We start from the raw sequence: 26,522 nt of genomic DNA on the forward strand, positions 1-26,522 counted from the left end.
ACACACACACACACACACACACACACACCCCCAAGGCTCAAGCTGAGTTAATCGCCAGGCCTTTGCATTTGTACTTATTTTTTCCATTTACAGATCTTTCTCGTACATTCTCACTCAACTCTCGCAACAACCCTGTGAGGTAGCAGCACAGATGTTCTTCTCATTTAACAGATGAGGAAAGTGAATCTCAGAGCTGTTAGCTGATGTTCCTCAAGTTCTGCAATAAGTAAATACTGTAATGTTTATTAGTATCTGTCTTTGGCCTAAAAATTCAGCACCTAACCTCCCTATACTTTCCCTACCTAATTCATAAGGATAATGAAGATAAAATGAATTCAAGGCTAGAAAAATACTTAGAGGGGAAAGAATCTGTATGATTTTACCCATAAACTGTAATCATCCCTGATATATGGCTATATGGCTCACTCCCTTTCTCTTCCTGGCTTGTGTGTGAGCCCTGAATGCTATATTATCTGTCTATACTGACTAAGCAATCAAGTAAGGCAAGCTAACAGTGTGGCCCTGTTTAAGGATTTATAAATTATACTCAGCATAACTTCATTATTAGGCAAACTGAACTACACAAAGGCTAGTGAACAGCGAGGACCCACTAAAGCACATAGCAAAGCGAGGCAACACTGCCAGTCAGGGCATGACTGCACAGAAGGAATGTGCCTGGCACACACAGAAAGATCTGAGGCAAAGTGGTGGCAAGGCACAATGTTTGCTCCTTGTTATATAAACAAGAGCACGAGACTCATAGGAACCCATGCGGAAGGATCGTATGTCACACGCGGCTCTCCAGTTGCCTACAGAGAATAGAAACACTGTCATCTTCACTGTGAAGAGCAATTTGTTATTACTTGAGTTTAGATGACCCCTCAAAGCCTCATGCAGTCATAGGTGGGACTTCTTCACAGGTGGTTGGAGCTAGAGTGTGTGACACTGGAATTCATTCCTGGAGCAATGTTAGGATCAAGGGTAATAAGATTAATAAGAGTGTGAGTGCTACCTGCCCTAAGTAGTCTGGATAAGATAAAAGGGCCAGATAAATGCTATTAAAGCCTCTTGCTTGTTTTGCTACTTTCTGGCCACCGTGAACTGTTTCTCCTCTGCGATGCCCTTCTGCCATGTGCCACTTTTCCTTGGAGCCAGCCAACTGTAGACTGAAACCTCTATGAACTGTAAGCCAAGCAAACCTTTCCTCCTTTAACTTTGGGTATTGGGCATTTTGTCATAGCAACAAGAAAAGTAACTAAGACATGATTATACCTATGCTCGCATCTGGAACTAAACCAAGGGGCAGCTCCATGCTGAACTTATGTAAATACAGCCAGTACTACTATTCCTAATCAGGCTAACAAATAGTATGTGTTTCAAGATAATAATTAGGTGACTGTTTAGGTTTCCTTCAGGATTAACTTTGGTTTCTCCTGGTTTAAAACTCCCCAAAAAGTTATATTTTTTATTGATAATTCTAAATATACATGTTTATAACATTGTAAATGTGGTAGATGAATTTAACATATTAATAGCACATTAAAAGTTTCCTAGCACCTGTTCAGAAAAGATTCCATACTATACATTTTCAGTATCTTTTCAACTGAAAAGTACCCTATTCAGCAGATTCTCCTGAAGAGTTTCATTCTGAACAAGCTTTGCTTGCTTTCAGTTTTTTATTTTCATCTGCAACTGCTCTCATTTCTCTTTCATTTCTGCCAGTCTAGGCAAAGCAGCTCAATTTCTGGATTTTCTGAGGTAGCAGCTCCCAAGTAATGCTTTTAAAAATCTAAAGCTCTATGGGGTTTCTTCGGTTCTTCATAAACACTACCGCACCTTGGTCAGTGTACCCCGCAGCCCTGACTTCTCCAGCGACCTCCAGAACTACTCATGCTGCAGCTTTGAGATGGGCCATGGTGACAGGAGCCCTGGCCCTTTTGATTTGGAAAAAAGGATTCACTAAGTTGGCCTCAAACTTTCAGTCATCCTGTTTCAGCCTCCCAAGCTTGCACTACCATGAGCCTTATAGGTGTACACCACAATACCCAGCTTCTTTCTCATTTATTTAGGTTGTTATTTTCCCAGACTTCTTAAATTAGGTATAATGAACTCTAATTTTCTGTCTTCTTGTGCTATACTTAAGCTTGGTATTTTTAAAATTACATTAACTACTTACATTCCACAAACTGATAGATAATTGTCTCATTGTATTCACTTTTAGATATGTTGCATTTAATTCCCATTGCTTTGATTTCTATATTGTGAATTTTGTTTCCATTATCATTTTGATATTGATTTCTAATTTAATTTAATTATGGTCAAAGAATATAGTCTGTATGTTTACATTTTGATATTTGTGGCTATCTTATATAGGACCTAGTATATAGTCACTTTTATAAATATTTTGTATGTAATGAACATATTCTCAAGGCTTTATCTGTGTAGGTGACAAATATAACAGTATTTATGTATAATTACAAGAGAAATGGAAATTAAATATATGAATATTTCTATTTCTCTTGTAATTTTAATATATATATTTAATATATTGTTAATATATATAACATGGCAGCATTTTCATATAAATACAGTGTTGATATAGTATACAGATTTTACCCCTATTCTTGTCTTTCTTGCCCTTGGGTGTATTCTTTGATTAGTTTTCTCTAGTACTTATTTTCTTTCTCTTTGCATGAACTTATTTTATCGTTTTACTAGGCTTGCCTGGCATGGGTGTTTCCCTAGCATTTTTAAATTTTTTCCCAAACCTCAGTTTTTTGTAATATTTTGTTCTTAATCTGCCTTGTATATATCTTAGCTTTAAAAGTTCTGATGTTGTCACTGTTTTTCCAGTCATTGCCCCGTGTATAAGTCCTGGGTGGGGCGTTGGACGTGCTGACGCTTGGTGATGAGGGTGTTCAGTTGTTTATTCTGTCATTTTTGGATTCTGAATCATTTCCACTGGACCCCATCTATAACTCCATGGCAACCCCAGGGCAAGAGAGGATCTCTCCAGAGTGATTTTGCATTGGCCTCTGCTTGGCTCCTGAGATCCCTCCATCTCATTTGAGAGCCAGTTTGTATGTAACTTTCTGGCAGGCTCTGAGACCTCTATGTTACTGCATCGTAACTTGCACCTCAGATTTGCCTCTGGCTTACAGTTCCCAAGCAGTATCAAGACTCCTGCTCTTCCCACCAGGAGGACAGGCTTCGTTCGGGGTTTCATTGAGCTCATCCTGTCTTTCGCTGAGGCACCACCAGTTAAAGGTTGTATGTATAGGCAGACAGTTGAGCTCAGGGCTGTCACTTCTCTCAAGTCCAGGCGGTCCTGGGTTAGCAGGCCCCAGGTTCAGCCCTGGCCTCAGCAGCTTGCTTGACTCTGCTTTGGTTCTCAGTGTCTCCTTGTTTCTGGCACCTCAGGACTTCCATGTCTTATTTTTGTGTTTAGCTATGCATATAAAATGTCCTTAAATATTTTATCTGGCAATTTTAAGTCTTTATATGTAAATATTTTCAATTCACCTTAGTCTATAATTTTTCCAGAACTAATTCAAAAATTAGCACATAGTCTAAAGCATAGGTATATTCCAACGTGCTATGATATATGTTTCTTCATGTAGTCACTGCTTTCATTGGTGACAAGGGCTAAGCAAGATATGGCATTGCCCCCAATCCGAGGTATGCAGGAGCCACTCACAGGAGGATTGTTACTTTATGTTTTTCTTTCCCTTATTACTTTTTTTATTAGTACGTGTTTGTAATACATAAGGATTGCATTCATCATGTGAAGCTGTTCACAAAATGTCCCTCAACGAGCCTGTTGCCAAGCCTAGGTTTTGTTAGTCTCCTTCCACCAAGCATAGTCACAATTAAATGAATATAAGAGAGGAAAAGACAAGAAAGAAGCACCTTGCCAGTTGTGCTGTAATCCCAGCACTTGGGAGGCTGAGGCAGGAGGATCACTGTGAGTTCGACACCAGCCTGGGCTACAGAGTGAGTTCCAGGTCAGTCTCAACTACATAGTGAGACCCTGTCTCAAAAAAAAAGAAAAAGAAAGAAAGAAGTGCCTTAACATGTCGAAGGACTCCCACTTTCTGGTGGCCTGTGAGGTAGCCTCCTTTCCCTGTCTTCTTCCTCGACACCCCCTGTAAGGCCCTGACCTCTGAGAGCTGACCCTTGCTGGACAAAGGGCTGAGATGAGGGATGCCTGGTGTGTTTCTCTCCCTGTCTTTTGTGCCCAGTTGTAGAACCGCCTTTTCTATTGTCTGTTAGCTTCTTTTCCCCTGTGTATCCACAGTGGGCTGTCAGTTTTATCCTGCAGACTGAGAGGGGCTGGAAGTGCTTGCCTAGGGCAGAGCAGCCTGGCTTTTCACTTCCCATGCGACTGCCATGTGAGAAATCTCCTTAAGGCACTAGGATGGCTCATCTCCTTCTCTGATGACTGTTGTTGCTCTCTTCTAGGGAGGAATGATCAACTGGAATCGTCTTTTCCCTCCTCTGCGCCAGCGACGAAATATAAACTACCAGGATGGCCGGCAGGCCGAGCAGCAGGCATCCCCTCCTCTGGAGGTTTCCGAAGAGCAGGTAATCAGCAGCACACAGTGCCTGCCCTAAATCCGTGCGTGAGACTTAAGGTGGTTTGGGCCCATGAGAGATCCAAGCTTGATTTTGAAAGGATAAAGCATGTCAATACAAAGACTTTGACAGCAGTTGTCACCAGTGAGAGTGACCAAGGCTTTTATTGACTACTGTGACTCTCGCTGTGGGCTTGAGGAAAGCGTGATTTGAGGGGGAAGATACATTGTGTTGGCTCATTTTAAAGTCTCTTGTACTGTAGACAAGACATTAAAGAGGTCGGTTCCTGACCAAAGATGGAGAGGACTGGAAGGATGGGGAGAGAATGCCACCTTTGCATAGAGTCTTGACTTTTATGATTTTAAATCATATTAATGCTTTATGTAGTCGAACATGAAATCAACAAGAGCAGGGATTGGGTCAGTCAGCTGTTTTGTTTTGTTTCATTTTTTGCAACCATCATAGTAAAAATCAATTCAGGGAAGAATTATATGAATTATATCAGTATATGAAGACTAGGCTGTTTATACTCTGAAAATATCTCTCCATCAACAAGTTACTTATTAATTACAAAAGGAAAATAGCACTGTGTAATGAGAAATTTAACACCACCTTAACCAGACATTTTAGAGATGGCCCAGAAACTCTGTGTGTGTGTATGTGTGTGTGTGTTTGTGCACATGCACACATGTGATCCTGGGTGTGTATAGACAGAGAAACAGAAAGCAGCATGGCAAAATAATAGTTCTTGAATCCTAATGAAGAGGAAGGAGGGAGGGGTTCGTGGTGTTATTCTGAAAATCAAACTAAATAAAACTTAATTACAATCTTCTAATGACAGTTTGAGATTTCTGTCTGCCTGTGTTTCCTTCTGAGCAAACAAAACAAATTGAGGTCAGTATTTCACAGCCGTCTACTGCGTCCCCATCCCTTCCCCAGAATAAACCGGAAATGGTTGGACACAAAGGCACTGGCCTCTGAGGCGAAACTGAGTCCTGGGTATCCTGGGGCTGTGGCCCAGCTCGGCCACCCCACAGGCTCCGAGAGGAGCCTTCGTGTGGCCGGTGAAGGCGCCCAGCCCCTCAGACTCGGTTTCTGGCCTCACTGGCACACCAGCCACTCCTCAGGCCGGGCCTCTTCCGCCGCCCTAGAGGGTTTCTGACGTGTCACCCCAGGGTGAGGGTCTTCCAGATTCTGGAAGATCTTTATAGCCACAGATTTAAAACTATGAAGTAGTCTCAGGTCCACACAGAAAGAAAGATCAGCATTGTGTTTACCTGGTCAGAGTGAGTCACCCCCCTCACAGGGCAGCTGGAGGTGATAAGGAGGTGTTTCTTGGTGTTGGCACCTTCCAAAAAACAGTGTCAAAAAGGGCAAACAAAGAGAGTGGATGTAATTGAAGTCTTTGGGGTTTTTTTAAAAAATGAATCATTCTGCCTTGATCCTCCCAGAGTGACGGCGGTGAGGCTAACGTTGGTCGGTATTGGTGCAAAGTGGCATTCACTTCTTCCTTGCTCAGTGTTGTGAGAGCACATAACCTTCAGAGAGATTGTTTTTTTTAACGTACACTTTCTTACTCACTGATTCCAAATCTCGTTTCTTTTGGTTCTTGATTATCCTGAAAATGACAGTTACCGACCGTTATAGTATTAAAGACATGGGAGTCTCACGGGCATTATTTCTATGCACTGTTGGCATTTCTTGTGGTACATGCTACAGAGATTGTAAAAGATATATCCGTGCTGTGGAGATGTTTACAATGAAGTTTAGAAAAGTTACAATTAATATATGATCTCTGTTTGTTAGTACAGATATTGACATGTTAAGCTAGCTTTAACTTCTTATCCTTAATTTTTCAGTACAATATGCATATATTTTCTTTAAGCATCAGAATCATATTTTGTTTTGTTTTACATCACTAGGGATCAAATCCCAGGCTTTTCCCTTGCCAGGAAAGCACTCTGCCACTGAGCTACATCCCCCACCCCAAAGTCATGCAATTTTAGGTGTGTGAAAGAAACTTAGTAATTTTCTAAACCCAGAAAACTATAAATACTAATTTGAGCTTTTTCAGTTATAAATGTACACTTCATAGGTTTTAATGGGTGTTCAAAGAAAACTTGGTAGGCCATTAATTTTGCAGAGTATTCTAAAAAGAGTGTACCTCCTTTGACATATGGCTATAGATATTTGCCACTTTTTCTACCTTGCTATTTTTTAAGATTCTATATTTTTCATTTTCATTCTCTAAAATCCACTCCTGTTTCTCAGTGAGTCAACCCATGGCACCTCTGCCCTTGGAGATGCCATTCCCGCCCTTTTGAAAGGACCCAAAGGTGGCTTCCCAGAGGCAGCTGGGGCAGCTGAAGAGAGCTGAGCCACGCCCAGCCTGGCACAAACAATCACGATGGCAAAAAGCCCCCCAGGAGACCAAAGGCAACATGTCCTCCTGGCCTTCTCTGTGCAGACAGGTGGGAGACGTAAGAGGACCCCGAGGACCCCATCTGTTCACAGCTCTTGCAAATGAGTGCTCTAAAGTGTGGCGGACCACACCTTCAGGAGGGAAGGCTGAATCTGATGGAATGGAAACGGCACAGTAGGAGCAGAAGTGAAAGATTCCACCTGCTTAGGGAGGCGTGAAAGATCTGAGACCCTCAGAAGGCCTGGGTCACCCTGCTCTGTCAGAATGTGCCCTGGGTTGTCTGCTGGAGACGGCAGCCCTCTGAGTGGCTGTGGAATAGCCCGTGACAGTGAGAAGCTCCACGTCTGAAGGAAAGTGGGTGCTCAGGGGGGCACCAGAGTGGCCTGGAGAGTGGTGGAAGAGAAAGGTGACGAGGCAGAGGGTGAATTCAAAACTGTGCATGTGTCCAGAGCGAAGAAGAGAATACGCCCAAACCAAGGTCTCTTCAGTGAGTTTCTTAGTAACCAAATGTGCTCAAACGTCTGTTGTCTTCAAATAAACATATCCATTATTCCATTTATCTCTTTTCTCTTTAGCCAGGTATCTTTACTCAGAATGAACAAATGATAACATTTTGTCGTGTTTGCTTCTGATTCTTTGTAAACCAAAAGAAAGGAAATTATAATTTGTCTCTTTTGAACCCTCCTCAAGTTTAGACAGCAACTCCTCGGGTGAAATCAGACAAGGAAGTAAAACAGGACTAAAGCAAAGCTAAGATTTAACAAAAAGAAGAACAATCTCCACTTCCTCTCTGCCATTCATGTCTTTCCTTCCTTTCAGTCAGCCAACAGTTAACACTGTCGTCTGTGTTCCCAGCCCAGCCCTGTGCAGGGGCTCACAGCCCTGAGGACCTGGGGCGGAATTTCCTGCCTCACAGAGTTGGGAGCCCCGCGCAGAGAGGCAGGCCTAGAAGCAGCTATGACAGTGGTGCCCCAGCTATTGAAATGGTGCTGTGAGGGTCAGGCAATGGCCATCACAGGGATGGGGCTCAGGGAAGGTTTGAAAGATACGGGCAGTCACGGGGGTGAGGGACACCAGCAAGGCAGGCACTGCCTGGGCAAGAAGCAGATGGAAAGAGGGTAGAATAGGCTCACGAAAGCCTGAGGTATAAGCAGGGATTCTGCTGTTAGGCTCCAGGACTAAGACCCATAGCTGGGTTTGAAATAGGAAAGGATATCATCCAGGTCCCTGGAGGAGGACTAGACTTGGAGGAGAGGGTAGGTCAGACATAACCATGGATATCATTTCTCCCATCCCTGCCCAGAAACACGGTGCACTGAGTACAGGGAGACTCTGGCCCAGTCAAGCTATGGTAACATCTGGTGCATTAATAAAACATTTATAACATGGGACCGATCAAATGGAGTCCGTTTGTTTTCTCTAGGATTTCCACTAATCCAGGCAGAAAGAATGGCTCTAAGTCCACAAAATGCTTCCCGTCTCAGATGATAAATCAGCCAAGAGTATTTTGCATTAGAGTATTATATCTTGATGAAAGTCTCTTCTTAACCCAGGCATCCTCAGAGTCTCAGAAACCCACTTACACTCCAGAACTTTCTTCTGCAGAAGGCAGACCCCGCATTAATATTTACTTGAGGTCTACCCTGGGCTTCTGCCCGAGTTTCATATTTGCAGTGAGTGGGTCACTGGTTCGTACCTCACATGGTATCTGGTTCCCCCATGCTCAAGTGTCCCAGCAGTGGTAGCACTCAGAGGTGTCCCCATGGGGTTCCCTTTCAGTGGTGCTGTCAGTCCTTCTTGTCTCTGGTGCTGGGCCGTTAGAGACTTGTTTTCTAAAAAGTCACCCAAGGTAGATTTGTTACAATGAAATGTTAACCAGCAATCAGACCATTAGCCCAACTTGGATGGCACGCCAGTCGCGCTGGACTCTTGAAAGGATGTCCACAAGGAGTTTGCCCAGCCTTCACTGAGGACCCGCCACCTGCTCTAGACTCTGAATATGGCAGCAGGGGGCACAGAAGAGGGGCTGCTGGGTACCCCAAGTCAGAGCAGGGTGCCAAGTTACCAGGACTATTTGTTAACTCAGCCAGGAGGCATGAGAAAGGGGAATCCACTGTTCTCAGAAAGAACAGAGAGGCCAGATGAGGAAGGAAGAGCTGCATTGCCCCGTGGGACTGTAGAGGGACCTGGCGTCAGCATGGGGGAGGGACAGCAGGCACCCACGGGTACCAGTTACTGGTTGTAATGACAGAGAGGTGTCCCCTGTTATCCCCATGGGTGTGCATGTGGCCTCGGGATCAGGTGGGGGCTGCCATCAGGTAGGCACCACTGTCTGCAAGCCTCAGAATTTGGGAAATAAGAACCCCAAACACCATTTGTTTTTGACACCCTTAGCTAAAGGGAAGTTAAAGAAAACCACAGTCTTGTTTCAGCAAACCAAGCAGAGGAGCTGTCACTGAAGGGATTTGGTCTAAATCTCCTTGGAGTGAGGGTCCCATTTTTACTTGTGGCAGAGAAGAGTTGAATTGCAGGTAGACCAAAGTATAGTTTCGCTAGCGGTTTTTGTTTGGTTTTGGTTTTTTTGTAGCGGGGATTGAACTCAGGACCTTGTGCTTGTGAGACAGGAGGCGGCACCACTGAGCTAAATTCTTGGCCCTTCACTAGTGTTCTTAAGGAAGAATTGCCTTGAAATTGCAGAGAGAAATCCCAATTCTAGGATTTTTTTAATTAAAAAGGAAAGCTGATACAGCTTTATCTCCATCTCTGTAGATTTGTCCTTATGTAGTATGGATTTGTTTGTAGTTTGTAGTTTCTATTGCTTTACCTTTTTTTTTTTTTTTTTTTTTTTCTTTTTTTTTTTTTTTTTTTTTCCTTGCCATACTGGGAATCCATTTGGGCCTTGGGCACATGGGTAGGTGCCCTGCCACTGAGCTGTGGCTCCAGCCCTGGCTTGGTTTTCCAGTGCTAAGGATGGAGCCCAGGGCCCCGTGCATGCTGAACACCACTCCACCCTCTGCCCAATACGGTCTCCTGTGCAAGCATGTTATGGGAAAAAGTGTTCCACCTCATCCTTCTGGGATCATTGTCAGCTGACGGTGACAGCGCCTGTTCCTGTCTGCGTCCCTCACCTTGGGTGAGCAGCCACGGGACTGTGTCAGAGGCTGTGGGTTTTGCTGGCGCCTGTGGTGAGGGCTGGTGACGAAGGCAGCTGATAGAGAAGCCCTGGACACGTTCACAGACGCTCTTCAACCCCAGGAGGAGGCGGAGATGGCCTTGCCCATCCCCAGTGTCCTTTGAGTCATCTCTGACCCTCACCTCTGGGAAATCACAGAAAGAGACCCTGGAATGTACATTTGGGGAACGTGAATAAATAGTTGTGGAGGCCAGAATGAGAGTACTATGCCTGGGAATTAACCGACTATTGCTGGTTTCTGAACAAAGGTAGAAAAACTATTATTTAGCTCTGGGGACTAGAAACCAAGCTGCCCTCTAGTCTGATGTTTTGTGGCGAGGACTTTAGAAGCTTGTGTGATTCCAGAGCAGGAGGAAGAGGTGCTCTGTGCTCTGAGCCCAAAAGCAAGTGTTGGAGGAAGGGCTTTGTAAAAGGCTCCTGGCGGGTGTTGTATGTGTCCCCAACAGATTGCTGTCAGCCCCACAGGCCACTGCTGATCGACAAACAGTGTGTAGGGCCTCACTGTCAGTTCTCCTTTGTCAGAAAATGTGTCTGTCTTAATGTGTGAAGAGTTCTGTGTTCTCAGCTTTCCCATTTTGTCTTTGAGGTGTTTACAGGTCATTTTTTGGCCAGGTCCTTAAAAATCTGCCCCTGCGAAGCCTACCCACCATCGCTACCAGCCCTTCTCTAACCAGTGGTGCACACTGTGTGTGGAGGGCCCTTCCTGGGGGGGTGACGCAGATATGGCCCCACATTGGGGCAAGGGATCCATCTACCAGAGAGCCAGGTGCCAGGTACCACCGTGACTACCGAGTGTGGTCCTTAAAGCAAGGGAAGGCATGTGTACCTATTCATCCCACATGTGACAACGTGGTTTCAACTGCCATGATGTGTTTTTATCATCTGGTCAAATAATATCATGATTATTCAATGAAAATTACTCTTCCCTGGGCGTGTTAGAGCTGATCAACAAAGGTTCTCATGCTTAGACTGATGGTTCTCCTACCGTAGGTGAACTGCAAAGACAGAAAACAGCCTGTAGAGAAAACCAGGTCGTTTAGAATGTAGTGTGTGTGAGTGCTCAAGTATGTGCTTTGGATGGGAAAGGAAGGGGGCTGAGCATCTCTGAATACCACTGTTTACGTAATCATTGGAGCTGAGTGTTCCTCGAATTTATAAAGCATTTCCAAGAGTCACTAAAATAATGTAGGTGCTTTTCTTTAAAATTTATGTTCACCCCACACACACATATAAGGACCTGATTCAAAAATGGGCATCTGAAATGAACAGACATTTCTCAGACAAAGAAGTAAAAGCAACAAGTAAATATATGAAAAAATGTTCCACATCACTGGTCATTCGAGAGATGCAGATGAAAACAACACTGAGATTCCACCTCACCCCACAAAGAATGGCTGCTATCAAGAAATCACTCAAAGCAAATGTTGGCGGGGTTGTAGGGAGAAAGGAACCCTTCTCCATTGTTGGTGGGAATGCAGACTGGTGCAACCACTGTGGAAATCAATATGGAGATACCTCAAAGAGCTGGGACTAGAGGTTCCATTTGACCAAGCCATAGTTCTTCAGGGTATCTTTCCAAAAGAATTAAAAGAATCATATCACAGTGATATATGTGCACCTATGTTTATAGCGGCACAGTTTGTAATAGCTAAAATTTGGAAACAGCCCATTTGCCCATCAGCTGGAGACTGGATAAAGAAGATGTGGTTTTCTATAAAATGGAAAACTACTCAGCCATAAAGAATGAGAAATTAGAGTCATTCATAGGAAAATGGATACATATTGAGGATATACGCCTAAGTGAAATAAATAAGTCACACGTGTGTAAATACCGAATAGTTTCTCTGGTGTGAAAAACTATAATGGTACATAAGATCCTAATGAGATAACTGACCATGTGAAATAGGAAGAAAGGGGCTAAAGGTGTAGGGAAAGTGGGAAGGGTAGGGGAAAGGGAATAAGGGAAAAGAAAAAATATGAGAAAATGAAAAAATGGAAATAAAGTGTTTGTAAATGGGGAGGGGAGGAGGGGGTGAATGGAGGGCAGGGACAAGGGGAAAATGAGAAACAAGACCTGTCACGTAAAGGTACAGGATCCCAGTGATGAATGATGAATGTAACTACTATATACCTAAAATGTACCAATAAACTCAATGAGGAAAAAAAAATTATGCTCACCTTTTAGAAAGAACACTGTTCCTGGCTTCTGACTTGGTTTGCTCTAGCCACGCTGGATTTCTTAGCCCAGTTCTTGATTATGCCAGGACACATGGTTTGGCTTAGATGTGACTGTCCTGAGCTGTGGCTGTGTGTGCGTGTGTGTGTGTGTGTGTGCGCGTGCGCCCGCAGAAAATCCTTGTAAGAGACATGTCAGTCCTTAACCATCGAAGGATGTAAAGCCAATGACATGAAGCAAGTTAAAGGCAGAGTAGAGAGGAAAATAGGGGGTCATGTCCCCCTACCCAGGTCCCCAGGCTGAGCCCTGGGAGGTTCAGAGGGAGAGATTCACACACTCCTGACCCAGTTGTTTTTCGCAGGTAATAGTCATCATAAGAGGTGGCACGGGTTGAGCCCCTGTCAAGTGCCAGTTCTAGGGCTCTTGTTCCCAAGCTGAGAACAGCCAGTACCCTAGCCCCCTACCCAAGGTCACAACAGGCCATTGCGGGCACTGAGCCCACCCCGGGGTCCTGGGCTGTCCTGCACTTCAGCAGACTGCTCCCCACCCCAGCTGCCACCTCCCATTTTGTGTTTCTGGGTTCGGGAAATGTGAGCCCCTGGCTCTCTGTCTGTGGATTGCTAACCTGACTACAGACCTTCAGTGCCATCGGTTTTGTAGGAGCCCAGGAGTTGGTCCTAGGATGCAGTGAGCCTTTCGCAGGAGAGACAGGGATGAAGCCCACCAGGACTGGCAGTGTGGGCTCTTCTGAGCAGATGGTGTCAGAGTCCGTGCCATCATTACTTCTGTCTGCTGCAGAGCCGAGGCCATCTCTGTGTGGCTACGTTTGCTCCAGCCTTAGCGTCTGGACTGAACCCCAAAAGGGCATGAGTGGGGAGCCCCGCCATTCTGTCACTCCTGCCCTGCACTGGCTGCTCACTGCCCTCTGACCTAAGCCCAAGCACACTCGCACTTACCCGGGTTTGGTGTTGAACACAAGGGGAAGCTGACAGATACTGATTCCTAATGTGACTGCTCATCCTTTAGAAGAACTGTGCCCGCAGTTTCTCCTTCATAACTTTCCCCATCAGGTCAGTCCACAATGAAAGCTCTCCAGTCACACGTCAAGTCCGAAGCCAGCTCTGGCTGAAGCTCTGGGTGGCCAGCCTTAGAACCCAAAGCACCGGCTCACCTCCCACTCTTCACCAAGCACTGTGAGGAGCCGGGCTCAGTTGTCAGACCAGCAAGTGCCCTCATGGTGATCGCGTCTGAGCGGGAACGAGCTCAGAAGGAGGCCATGCACGCGGAGAAGGCCTTCGTCCTCACAATGTGACTGCACGCAGCCTGGCTGCCCTGGACCCCGGGACCGCACGTGGCTTGTGCCGATGCTGTGCCTTGGTGGCACCATCAACACCTTCTGGATTCCAGATCACACTCATTGTCAGTGAAAGGAAACTGATCACCAGGTGGACACTGGGACCGGGCACTCCTGCTGAGCTGGGCTCCTGCTCTGTCACCCCTGGATTAGGAATGGTGACCTGCAAACCCCAAAACTGCTGCCAGCGGACAGCAAATAGATTTTTTTTCCTGCCAGCCAAGGGCAAAGAAACAGCTGGTCTCTGCTGTGCATGAAATACAGGTGACAAAGACGAATGGTAAAAGGAGACTTTTCCTAGCTGATCAGTCAGTAGGATTTCCAGGCTGCGGTACCAAGTGCAGAGATAAGAGGCAGAATAAAGGTGGGGTGACCAGCGGCCGGCCAGTCAGCCTAAAGATAAGGCTCCTTCACTGGAAAGAGCCGCAGCCAACCTCCTGAGATATATGCACGTTCCAGTCCAGGGCAGAAAACTGCTAGACGGCAGGTATCGGGGAGGGTCTTCTCACCTGTGACTCCCATCCAACATGAGTTGGCAGCCCCATGCTCCACTTGGACTGACAAGGGCGAAAAGGCTGAGTAACACTCACCCTGGAATCCCCCCTAAGACGGGGCGTTAGATTCTGAGAGCGGAATGGCAAAATCAGTGTTCGGCATCTGGTAGAGCCTAAACCAAAGTAACACAAAGTGACTTGTCAACGTCAAAAGTACAGTCATGGTTGAAGATGGCAGACTAATTCAAATGACACAGGATCTCACCAAGATGTGTGACAACATCTTGTTCCCTTAAAGTTGCAGCTGGGTGTGGTGGCACACGCCTATAATCCCAGCACTTGGGAGGCTAAGGCAGGAGGATCGCTGAGAGTTTGAGACCAGCTTGGGCTACATAGTGAGTTCCAAGTCACTCTCAACTACATAGTGAGAGACCCTGTCTCAAAAAAAAAAAAAAAAAAAAAAAAAAAAAGACGTTGCTGACCTTCAGAATGGAAAGTAGCAATCATCTGAAGGGGTTTGAAACTGGTTGAAAACGTTTTTGAAGTGCTTATGCCCAGGGAGCTCTGGGCCCTGTCTTTGATCTGACCTGTCTGATGCTGTCCTTTAGGTCCTCCAGAGCAAATTTGGAGGTGATATGAGTTAGGGGGAGATGAATAACCTAGCAGATAACAAAACTAAAACTGAAAATAATTTGTTGGGTTAGCTAGAAAATAGGCAGATGGAATTTGAGAGATGTACACAGTCTTGTACCTAGGTTGAGGTAGGATTTCAGAATCCTGGCCTGAATATCTCAGGTGAAAATTCCTGAGGGTGTGGCAGGCCCTGCTGACATGGCCACACCAGTGCAGTGCAGTCTCCTGCACACATGCCTGTGTGCACACGTGCAGACACACACACCAAAGCATCCCTGCCCTGTAACGGTCATAGGACGGTGGCCATCTCACCTCCCCAACCCCGGAAGCCATGGCATTAGCTCATTAGTTCTGGACACCGTGTTTCGAGGTGGCACATCAGTGAGAGCTCAGAAAAGAGGGACTAGGCTGGAAGTGCTGGGTCCTGCAGCTCAGGAATGAGTGGAAGCAGCCAGCGCCCTTCTCAGAATCCAGCAGTCTGGTGGCAGGAGGGAGCAGTCCCCCCACAAGGCTGGCAGAGCCCCGTGGGCCTGGAGTCCTCCCAAGCTGGGAGACCAGGAAATGGTGAAGAGCAGTCAGCAGGCTGGGGCAGCGGAAAGAGACTCCCTGGGGAAGAAAGGACAGCACAGTGGGAGCGGCCGGGCTGAGGGAGCTGGGAGGGAGGACCGTGAGTGTCCCCCCACTGCCTGCTCCACAGAGGGGAGGAGGGGGCCCTGTGCTACTGCAGAGGGCAAAGTGTGGACCTGGGGGCCAGAGCGAGGAAGAACTGGCCACGGGGATTCTCGGGGGCCTCTACCCTGTAGCCATGGGGATGAGTCTCCCTCCAAGGCGCCGACACCCTGGAAAGGGCAGGTGCGTCCTGGAGGGGAGATGAAGCTAGAGGACGCCTGTGCTCTGTCCACACTCGCCGCCAAACCTGGGGTATTGCACTCTAACAAGCTATGGCTCCCCTCACTCTTGGCTCTGCGGGGCCAGCACAGCAGGCCTTTGTAGAACGCTGTCAGCGCCTTCATTCCACTGTCACTGTGGGAACAGCCACAGCGTGTGTCCATGTGCATGGGCTGGAGTGGAGGCTGTGGGCAGGAGCACCCTTGTCTGCTACTACATTTTTCAATCCTCATTTTAACGCAGCAATGCTTGAGGACCCACCAGTGAGATGGATGATATTTTCTGTTTAAAAACACACCCGCTACAACTCCAGCTTCTGAGAATCATCACCTGTATGTCCGTGTTTCCTTCCTATCTTACCTTAATTAAGGCTTTTAGAGGGAGGAGAGGTCTGAGGAGCCCTTGAGTTCCCCTCCCCTTGCTTAGGCCCTGAGCTCCTGGGCCTTGCCTGTCTCATAGGCTCTGCCCATGGTTGGCTCCTCCCGCCAACTCTCTCCTCCCCCAGCCCACCTGGGGCCCCCTGCGCAGGTCTGGAGAGGCAGTACTGGAGCCGTTCTCTTTCCACACATAGTATTGGGTTCACTGCTTTCTATCAGAAAGAAAATGAGTCTCCCGGTCAGTTCACAAAGCCTCTTTAATGAATCTGTCACTGAAATCTCAACACTTTGTGAAAGTATCTGTTTTGCTGTATATCATTACAAATGTATAGTTTAGTACAAGTTCAAAACGTATATTTCTGATATTTTTATCATCCATTCTTCATTGAGAAAGTAGGTTATGGATAAAGTCTATAAACACTACCAGTTTCAACCCTGGACATTTCCTGTGTGCAAAAGCGCAGGAAACTGCCATATTTGCAGAACCAGGATTTGTGGGCCACACGAGGGTGGTGCTTCCTCACCATGGTAGCTTTAGGCTACCTGTGTTCTCAGCCGCCTTCAGTTGCCTCTGCCCTTCTGTGCATCTGCCTGCTGCTGGAAAGGCAGCGCGCTGGCCAGGTGACACCAAGGACTGACAGCACATTATGGTCATCGAACCAGCAGCATCGAGAGTAAAACTCCAGCAGGGCAGTTGTCTGCATCCTTACGGACCCGAGTGTGTGTCCGCAGTTCATCCTCGGCTTCCAGATGTGATGCAGCGGGGTGTGGCCAGTGCTTAGCTCCAGCTGTTTGTGCTGGCCTGCTCTCAAGGCCTGGTCCCAGCAGCCACTTGGCCCCAGGACCCCCTTTTCCTTGTCCGCAAAATGGGGGCTCCCTGATACAATGCATATTTACAGGCTACATGTAACAAGCATTAAAAGTTTGTATCTGATTTTTTTTAATACGAGCTTTCATGCTGAAATGGAAATTAATTTTGGTTTTTAGCAGGTTTGACCTTTCCCACGAAACTGACCCGAAGTTTGGATTGGTGGATAATAAGTAGCGATGTTGTAGTCACTCACATGTTCCTACTCCCTCTATTCCCAGGTTGCCCGGCTCATGGAGATGGGATTTTCCAGAGGTGATGCTTTGGAAGCCCTGAGAGCTTCAAATAATGACCTCAATGTGGCCACCAACTTCCTGCTGCAGCACTGATGGTCCAGCCCAGCCACCGATGACAGCGGCGTGGTCCACCCTGACACCGCGGCTCGGACCGAGCAGGCTCTGGCACCGATTCTGTCATAGAGAGAGGGCGGTCTTCACTCCAAGTTGGTTACCGTTATAGTATCAAATACGTTTGCCATTAAATTAGCATGTATTTTCTATCTTTATTTTTTTATTGGGCATTTTCCTTGCTTTGGAGAATCCTCACTCCTGATGTGTTCAGAAGCGTTAAAATTGCGGATGTCTCCAGCAGCCAAGGGCCTCTCGGGATTGGGACTCGCTGCTGTCGCCATGTTCCTCACCTTTCTGCGGGCGCTGTGCCACACGGGAAAGGGCACTGCTCCTTCAGGAAGGAAGTGTCGCATCAGTCTCCATGGGCTTTTTTTAGTCGCTGCTTTTTTTCCCAACATTGCGTTCACATCCCCTGGCTGTTCGGTCCGCACACTTCCCAGAGGCCGTGCAGTACCCGCCAGGCCTCAGGGACAGGGGGGAGGCGCACAGCCTGGCTCCATGCTGGTCTGGCCCACTCCAGTCCAGAGGATTTCCCGACTCCTTCCTCCCATTTCCATTAAAAATAATGGTGATACCATGTTCAGACTTGACGTTCTGGGATACTCCATAACAGCTGGGGTTAATTTTGCTCAAAAGTCCGGAATTAGCCACTTAGGCTGGGTAGGGAGTGGAGCAAGAGAATGGTTGCTTCCTGGAGTCTGGCAGAGTCTGACCAGATCGCGCAGTGGCTGGGCCAGTCCAGTGCAGCCCCAGGAGAGAAGACAGACCCTCGCCCACCACCTTCCCCGCTGCAGGGTGACCCCGGCCCCGCACCTCACTCCCACGGTGGCACAAGGCGAAATGTACCGCAGAGACACGGTGAGGAGGTGACCAGCTGAGGTGGCCCACGGTGGGCACAAACAGCTCTGGAGCCAGTCCATGGTTACAGTCAGCAAATTGTGCGACTAGTGTGTTCCGCGAAAAGAGCAGCCGTGTATCAAATTGATGCAAATTTCGATGTGTGATACGTCAATAAAGTTTTTAACGTGTTTTACTTTTCCGTAGTTGTGATTAGACTTCTCTAAATACAACCTCATTCTAGACAGTTCCACCAGAGCGTGGGGAAAGGCCGGCCCGCTCATCTCTCTGCAGAAGGCCCGGTGCTTCCTGAGCAGATGTAGCACGGCTGTGGCATCACCCAGCGGTGGCGTCACTGTGCCAAAGCCCGGAGCCTCGGGTTGAGGTGACTTTCTGGGAGCCTCTGGTCCCAGGCCTCGGACTTGGAGTCTGGGTTTTCCTAGCTCTCCTGTGAGGAACAGCAGGTAGTCGTGAAGACAGCCCCCTTCACTCACTGACCAGGGCACAGCCAGGACATGACCCACACCCTGTGTCCCCAGGCCCAGAGCAGCTGCGTTCGGACACGAGCACCTGCCTTACTCCTTGTCGCCTTCCCGTAGCACTGCGCATGGACAACCGACCACAGGCTGCGCCCTTGCCTCCCAGAGTGGGGAGCCAGCAGCCCACGCAAGGCTCGCAATGGAAAAGGACTGAGGATGCCCACCTGCTTGTGATCATACTTCGCATATCCTCGGTGACCCTGTTTCAGCAGAGAGCGGAGACCTGAGGACTGGACTTGGACCGTGGCACAGTGAGGAGACGCCTCAGCCCCCTGCCCCAGCGGCTCCCACATCTCACCTGTCCTTGTCCTGCACCACCAGCCATTGTCCCTCCAGTGCCACCTTTGTACCTTAACACATGCGGTCTTTATTTCTCCCGCACACATGGGTGATGCCTTGCTGGGCTCCCAGTGCTGGCCGGCCCTTGCTTCCTGCAGCCACCTGTCAAAAGGACGTGGAATGCAGGAGAATACACCTCTGGCCAAATCCCAGAAATAGCAGGCTGGGGCCGCCTCCAGAGAAAGACCTTGCCTAGTGACGTGTGCCAGAAGGGGGCGTCAGTGAGCCGTTTAATCTGGTTTCCTAAAATCTAGAAAAAATTCAGGCTTTTGAGTTTGTGCAGATGGTAACTGTTCAACTTCATTTGCAAACAAACAGATTCTAGATTAAGAAATGAGAAGAGGGAGAAAAGTATCTGTAATAAGCAAGCGCTTCTGAGGGTGAGGAGATCCTGCCTTGGAAGTAAGCGGGAGACCAGAGAAGTGAAGGACGAAATTGCAGATCCCAGTGACTTTAGGATGTTCCCTGGGTGCCTGAGTTTATGCCCCTGTAGTTATCCTTAAAGTGAAATGGAAGCGTCTAAAACCATAAATGTAGTGCCTGTTTTAAGCAGATTAAGTTATACGCGATTTGTGAGAGTCAAGTTATCTTCCTCATAGTCCCCTAACAGATAGTGTTTCTATAAAGGGGAGGACCAAGAAGGCGAGGCCGACATTGGGCTCGGCTAAAATTTGAGATCTGAAATTGAAATCGCACATAAGAAAAAGAGGCAGAATTGTGTGAATTTCTAACCTGCTCGATATAGCTGTGTGAAATGGAGAAATCCTCAAGGGCTCAATTTTGGTGACGCCCCCACGAGAGCAGGGATTCAGACAGAGCAAGGCTGGTTTGGGCTGGGAAAGTGGCCACCAGAGATGGAAGTTGACATGGAAAGAGGCAGGCTGGAGAGCAACACGGGCTGCTCCAGGGACAAGGGGCTGAGTGAGTTGGCTGGAGATAAACGAGAGGAAGGCGGGTTAATGGGTCTGCTGGGCATGTTGGTGCCTGGAGGGAGCAGGGAGAACCAGCAGAAGGCAGCCAGTCAGGGAGCGCAGGAGCCCCCGGACAGCCAGCTCCTAAAGACAGAAGCTGGAACGTGACCAAGGGAGAAAGCAGCAAGGGTGGGAAGCTGAGGAAGAGGAGGGGCCAGAAACTCCAAGATCCACCCAAGGTGGGTTGTGAGCTGGAACTGTGAGGACCGTTGACCTGGGAAAGCAAGAAGGACCCTGCAGTCACCCGGAAGCAGAGGGAAAAGAAAGTCAAAGGTAAGACAAGGAGGAATGAAGTTCACCAGGCTTAGGTCTTCGAGTTTCCACCTTCTTAACCAAGAAGGGAGAGAGGAGGAGGCCCAAGAAGGGGTAGGAACTGAAGTGGAGGAGTGGAGGAGCCCTTCCAGCCAGAGTTCTGTGCAGGACGGAAGGGGTCGTGCTTTTGTTGGTCCACTCAGCAGTGTGGTGGTCTGCAGACCCCAGTAAGGGAGAATCGCAAGGACCTAGGGCCACAGACTAGAATCCAGATAATCCCAAGAAACTATCCAGATGCCGCAGGCCCTCCTAGTATCCACAGGGAAGTGGGAATATTCCAGAAGGTTCTGAGATGCCTGGCACTTTGAGTAGACTTGGAGTGGAAGGGAAAGGGGGGAACCCTGATCCTTGCAGGGATCTTTGGTAGAAATCTGGCCCTAAACCCTGTGCTTCTTGCTCCCTGGAGAGCCACCCTGATCTTCACCAAAGCACAGAAGTACCTTACTGACTCTGAGGGGCTGTCCCCACGTGCCACAGACACATCAGACATACAATGGCCTCTACCTTCACCACAGCAAACCAGAAAAAAGGCATTAAAAGCACCATGTAACCCCACCAGTCGATAAAACCAGAGTCCCTCCTCAGTGGAAGGGAAGGGACAGCCATCTGCCACCTGCCCTGCCCTGGCCATCACTGTCCCAGCCACACGGAGACCTTCCTCCCTGAGCATGTGTCAGTCCTTCGCTTTATGTGGCTGCATATCCATAGGGAACCTGAACTAGAAAGAACATTTTTCTGGTGTAGAAGACTGGGTCGGAGAGGGACCGGGTAACCTGATCAGGGTCCACCAAGGACCTGTCCTCAGCCCCTCTGCAGCTGCCCCAGCCTCACGATAGCTGGCCCCACTCCCTCTGCTGCTGCTGCTGCTGCACACCTGGGTGGTAGACGAACCTCAGGTGCCCTAGGACTATCCTGGTCCCTTCCTCCTGCTCATACCTGGCTCAGGAATATGGGCTGCCCCTCTGCATGGACCAGCCCTCCATCCTGCAGAAAGAGGGGACCCTTAGGGGATATTATAGGGAGACAAGGCTGGGACGCCTCCCACACAGCCAGACTACTCAACTTCCAAACCCACCACCTCAACCCAAAGCCACACATGCTTGTGAGACACTGCAGGTAGAGTGGAAAACCAGGTACAAGGGTCCTACCACCAAGAATGATGTCCCCCAACTTCCCATGTTGTGTTGGAGGCCATGCAGTGTCTCCCCCTAAGATGCTACTGACATTAAAGACACTTGGCCTTTGTTAAGATGCCAGTTGGAACCTCAACTGGAGACTGGAGGAGTAGGGAGAGCCACCCACCTGGAACACATGGGACATTGGATTCCCCCTGGCCTGACCTCCTGTCCCCTGGGCTTCTGTCTTTAACACTGTGTGGCTCCCAGGCCCATCACCACCATTCTGTTCTTAGATGAGAATTTCCTTAGGTGAATGCTAGCAACAATTCTTACAGGTTACCGGGAACAGACCACACACAGATAATCAAATGCCACTAAAGATACCGTAAGACAAGCTGGCGTGGTGGCCCACACTTGTAATCCCAGCACCTGAGAGGCCAAGGCTATGAGTTCGAAGCCAGCCAGGGCTACATAGCAAGACCATGTCTCAAAAAACCAAGCAAGCCAACAAACAAAAAGATACAATAAGACAGACACATGGCAAAACCCATGAACTCATGGGGAAATCAGGGCTCCAATACACTTACTGGTCCTCCGCTCAGAAATCTCAGTCCTCAGAGCTGGCAGCGACGTCAAAGGTCTTGCTGACTAATGTCCCCATTGCATAAATGAAGCCACATCCAGAGCCACCAGAGTCTCCCTGCAGCCACCTCGATTCTGCACCTCAGGTCCTATCCACATGGCGCCCCTTTGGCCCAGATGCTGGCGGGAGGAGGGAGGCTCTTCCCCAGGAACTTGAACCCTGTTCCTCCTCCTCCTCCAATTGCCTGGTTCTCCAAGGTCTGCCCCAGCAGGTGCGCGTGAGACTTGGCCTCCTCAGCCCCATCTCCACACATACAGAGCTCTGAGAATGGAAATGCTGAGCAAGAGCATAAACCAAGAGATAAGATGAACAGATTTCTGCTGAAGTGCTAAGCAAGCCAGAAAATATTCTCAAGGTCACAGGGCAGTGGGAAGAATGTTCTCAAGGTTGTGGGACAGATCTGCACGAGAAAGCCAGTCACTGCATGTAGACATGAACTTCAGCTAGGGAGGAAACACATGGCCAAACTGTGCGGTACACCGGGCGGCTCCCTGGGCACTATCTGCCACTCCCAAGCCCCCCCCACCCGGCCAGTCCTACAGCGCTGAGGCTGAGGGTCACCCCCCGAGTGCACAGCACCCCACTCTGCATGTGACAGGGCTGGCTCTCGGAGGAGCCTGGAAAAGTAAATGGGATCCAAAACATTTGCTTTCTTTTCACTTCTTTCAACAGCTGATGGGAGGCATGAAGCTTGAAAGAAGAAAGGAGAAACCATTCATTTTCCTTAAACAGAGTAGAAAGATTAAGAGTATTCCATTAGCCATACATGGTGGTGTACGCCTGTAATCTCAGCACTCAGGAGGCTGAGGCAGGAGGGTTGTGAGTTTGAGGCCAGTGCTACAAACAGAGGCCCTAACTCAAAACAAATACAACACCGCATCAGTCAGCTCTGGCTGCTGTAACAAAGTGCCCCGGGCTGGAGGCTGAAACAGAAAGTGTTTCCTTACTGCCCAAACAAGGTGCCGATAGGCCGGTTCCTCCGCGGCCTCTCTGGTCGGTCAGTAGCTCTCTTCCTCTGTGACTGCTGTGTCCAGATCTCCCTCATCTAAGTCCTAAGCTTAGGGCCCACCCTTGTGACCAAGGTTTAACGTCTTTGCTTCCTCAGAATCCCTGTGTCCAACTACTCTGCCATAAAGAAAGATGAGCTTGAGACCTTTACAGCTAAAGGGAGGCACCTTGAGCCCATACTCTTTGGGGGGATAAATCGGACACTCGCGTGTGATACCACATTGTTCCTCTGGGGTGAGAAACCGAAAGTGGAAATAAGGACTGAAAAGTATAGGAGATTTTGGGAAATGAGAAGAAAATGTTCAAATGGGAAGGGGCGCAAAGGAGGGGGCGGGAGAAAGGAAGGAAGGGACCAAAAAGGTGAAAATAGAAGGAAAAAATGGAAACAAAGCTTTTGTATGTGGGGAGGGGAGAGAGAATGAGAAAACAGAGGTGGGAAATATCATGTACAGGTGCAAATTCCCCGTGGTGAGTGTTACCATTATGCACATCTAAAATGTACAATAATGGTTTTGCTGAAAAGAAAAAGCCCTGTCTCCATAAGTCACTTTCTGAGGCACGGCGGTCAGGACCTTCACGTACAGACTTGGGAGACGCGCTCAGGCTGCCCCCGATACCTTGGCGTTAGAAGTAAGCACTCTGCTGATGGCCAGCTGACCCAGCACCCCACGGTGACAGCAGCTGCGGGCACAGGGAGGAGCCGGCTGGCCACACCTGGGCCGTGGGTGCCACTGACACTCCAGCAAGGCCCCTCCCGACTCTTCGCCTGTGTGGCTTCGCAGATGACTGCAGTACTGAGTACGCCCAAAGCAGGCTGTGAAGAGTCAACCCCGCAACTGGCTTGTTTACAGAAGTGAGTCTGGCCAAAGCCTACATGCCGAGGTCAGAGTAACTCGCACCCGAATTCCGTTCCCACAACTGAAACCTTCAGACTGAGGGACAGTGTTCGAATTACGATCATGTGTTTTGTCTGTTCCGTTCCTCATTTGAGAATACTTTGTCTTGTCCTTTATGAGCCTTGTTTGCATTAATTTCCACAGAACCCACGCGTTGCTTTTACCCCAGTTAACTGCCTATAGAAGTCGGTGCCTGGGACTCTCCAGGGCCTTTTGCGGTTGCACCGGTATTGGTGGTTCGGTGCCCTGCTCGCTCTCTCTCTCTCTCTTAGTTCTGTCTCCTAGTGTATCTTTCTCAGGCCTGTGTTGTACACTGGGCAGGTGGGTACTGGTTCCCGATGACAGGAGAACTACCCTGTCTGACCTGGCTTGCGACACATGTGCCTTCCTAGGAAATGACGAGGCTTCCTGTCCAGCTCCGCCCACCCCAAGGGTGGGGACTCGGGGACATCGGGAATGTGGGCCTGTTTTCTAAACCACTTTCTTAAATACTGTATTCCTGGCATCTTGTGACTTTCAGAAATACTTCCTAATAATAAACTGGGGTCCTCTTTTGAGAATGACGAATAAAGATCTCAAACAAGTTTGAACCTGTGGCTGCCTGGCTGAGCAGTTTCCACAGATGGGTCGGGTGGAGGCTGGGGGTGCCTGCCTGGTACCCACCCAGCGGCTCCCCTCCCTCGGTGCTCCTTCCTACAGTGAGCTCAGTGCAGGCTCTTCTCTCAGGTATCTCCTTTTCCTCTCTGTACCATCGGCTTTGCCTCTGTACTGACCTCTTCTGCTTAGGCTGTCAACTACGACAGCTTCTTTCTCTGTGCTACAAAATGACTTTAGAGCGGGGTGTGGTGGTGCAGGCCTGTAATCCCAGCACTCAGAAGGCAGAGGCAGGAGGGTCACCATGAGTTTGAGGCCAGCCTTTTTGAGCTGCTGGCTCTCCGCTCCCTTGGCTCCCTGGGCTTTGGTGACAACTCCTGTCCTGCTTTGCCACCTTTCTCAGTCTGTCCCGCGGCTTCCTCAGCTCCTTTTCCCACCTTTAGACACTGATGGCCTCCTGGTGCTTTCCTCGCCTCTGTAATGAACGTGTGCTGACCTGTGATGTCTCGGGGCCTGGTGACCCCGAGGAGCCTGCACCCAGCAGCACGCTCTTTAAACCAAACCAACCAACCTGGGGCCCCTTCAGGCTCTCACACTCCAGCTGCTGTCCCCTGCCCTGATCACCCGGGACCAGGACCAGACCACTACAGCAGACCCTGTGTCCCCCACACCCATCCCCCACCCGGGCGCCTGCCCTGCCCTGGCTTCCTCAAAAAAGTAAGAAAAGCCTCCTGCTCATTTTTTCCCTGGTGCCCCATCGGCCTCCTGTCCGGCCCTGAGGCTCCTCACATGGCCCTGAGGCTCCTCTTGGGACCTGTGAGTAACAACGGTCTTGCCAGTGACAGCTGCCTCCTGCTCTCGTCACACTGGAGTCACAAGGAAACCGTGTCTTCTTTTATGAAGTCTGCTGGTACATTTCAGGTACACATTGTGATCACAGTCCTCATTGGGAATTTGTACCTGTGCATGAGATACCTTGGTTCTTTTTTCCCCGTTCCCCCGCTTCAACCCCTTCATTCCTCCCTATTTACATGAGCTTCGTTTCCATTGTTCCCCTTCTTTTTTCCATGTTTTTCCTTTCCCCTCCCCACTCCCTACTTCCCATTTCCTTTTGAACCTTTTCTTCCCATTTCGCAGTAGCCATTGCACATTTGGGTCCTCATTTACCCTTTCAGTTTCTCACACCAGGGAGACAATTCAGTATTCACATATGAGTCCTATTTATTCCACTTAAGAGTATGGCCTCAAGCTATATCTATTTAGCTATAAATATCTCTATTTTTCCTTATGGCTAAGTAGTAATCCATTCCATTCAAAAAACAAAAAACGACATCTTCTTTATCCGGTCCTCAGTTGAAGGGCATTTGGGCTGGGAAACCCATATTCAAAGCAGCCTCCCTGAGATCTCCCTGGGAATAGTAGCCCCTCATGTCTTCCACATCTGCCCCTCATCCTAAACTCTCTCCTGGCTTCTCGCCTTGCACGTCCTGCTTTATGATAGACACTTCCAGGGGACCCATTTTCTTAGGTCCCCGGGGCACCCAAGTCCACCTTCTACTTCCAAACTACACCCTGCCCTGTACTCCCACATCAGAAAATGACCCACCGGTCCAGCCACCCAGGAGGTCTCCCTGCCAACTGATCTGCACGTCACGGAGCACACTTGTCCAGTGTGTTGGGATGGTCCCAGGAGGCTTCCTGCTGGTCCACGTGATCCCTGAGGCTGGAGACCGGGTCTCCTGTTCCACCTGGGACAGCACTTGGTGACTTGCGGAGAAATGAGTGTTGAAGACGCTTGTCCGCCCAGAGCCAGCAGTGTGTTGTGGAGCTGAAGAGCTCCTTGTCTTCAGAGACAGCTGCCCTTGACCCACATGACAAGTGTGTAAGTACTGTTCTCCCACTAGTTGCTTGCCTTTTACACTACACACACACACA

The 26,522-nt window shown here is 48.7% G+C and overlaps 2 protein-coding genes across 7 annotated transcripts in view; one reads left to right on the forward strand and one right to left on the reverse strand.

Moving 5' to 3' along the window:
- Ubac2 (UBA domain containing 2) overlaps positions 1 to 18,085 on the forward strand; it is a 157,017-nt gene extending 138,932 nt beyond the window's left edge. For all 4 annotated transcript variants that reach the window (XM_010604598.2, XM_033760961.1, XM_019204606.2 and 1 more), the window contains 2 exons: positions 4,462 to 4,584; positions 17,202 to 18,085. In XM_010604598.2, coding sequence (XP_010602900.1) covers positions 4,462 to 4,584; positions 17,202 to 17,309 — 231 coding nt within the window. In that variant the 3' untranslated portion in view covers positions 17,310 to 18,085. The remainder of the gene's footprint in view (positions 1 to 4,461; positions 4,585 to 17,201) is intronic.
- Gpr183 (G protein-coupled receptor 183) overlaps positions 1 to 22,342 on the reverse strand; it is an 85,524-nt gene extending 63,182 nt beyond the window's left edge. For 2 of the 3 annotated variants that reach the window (XM_010604595.2, XM_010604594.2), the window contains exon 1: positions 22,034 to 22,342. The gene's annotated coding sequence lies outside the window, so the exon portion shown is untranslated. Of the gene's footprint in view, positions 1 to 18,534; positions 18,616 to 18,870; positions 18,907 to 19,004; positions 19,148 to 22,033 lie in introns of those variants that run through there. The other variant, XR_776450.2, reaches the window with a different exon arrangement.
- Between the last annotated feature and the right edge of the window lie 4,180 nt (positions 22,343 to 26,522).

The sequence above is a fragment of the Fukomys damarensis genome, unplaced genomic scaffold, assembly GCF_012274545.1.
Source record: "Fukomys damarensis isolate Sample0158 unplaced genomic scaffold, DMR_v1.0_HiC HiC_scaffold_6, whole genome shotgun sequence".
In the NCBI taxonomy this organism is placed as follows: domain Eukaryota; kingdom Metazoa; phylum Chordata; class Mammalia; order Rodentia; family Bathyergidae; genus Fukomys; species Fukomys damarensis.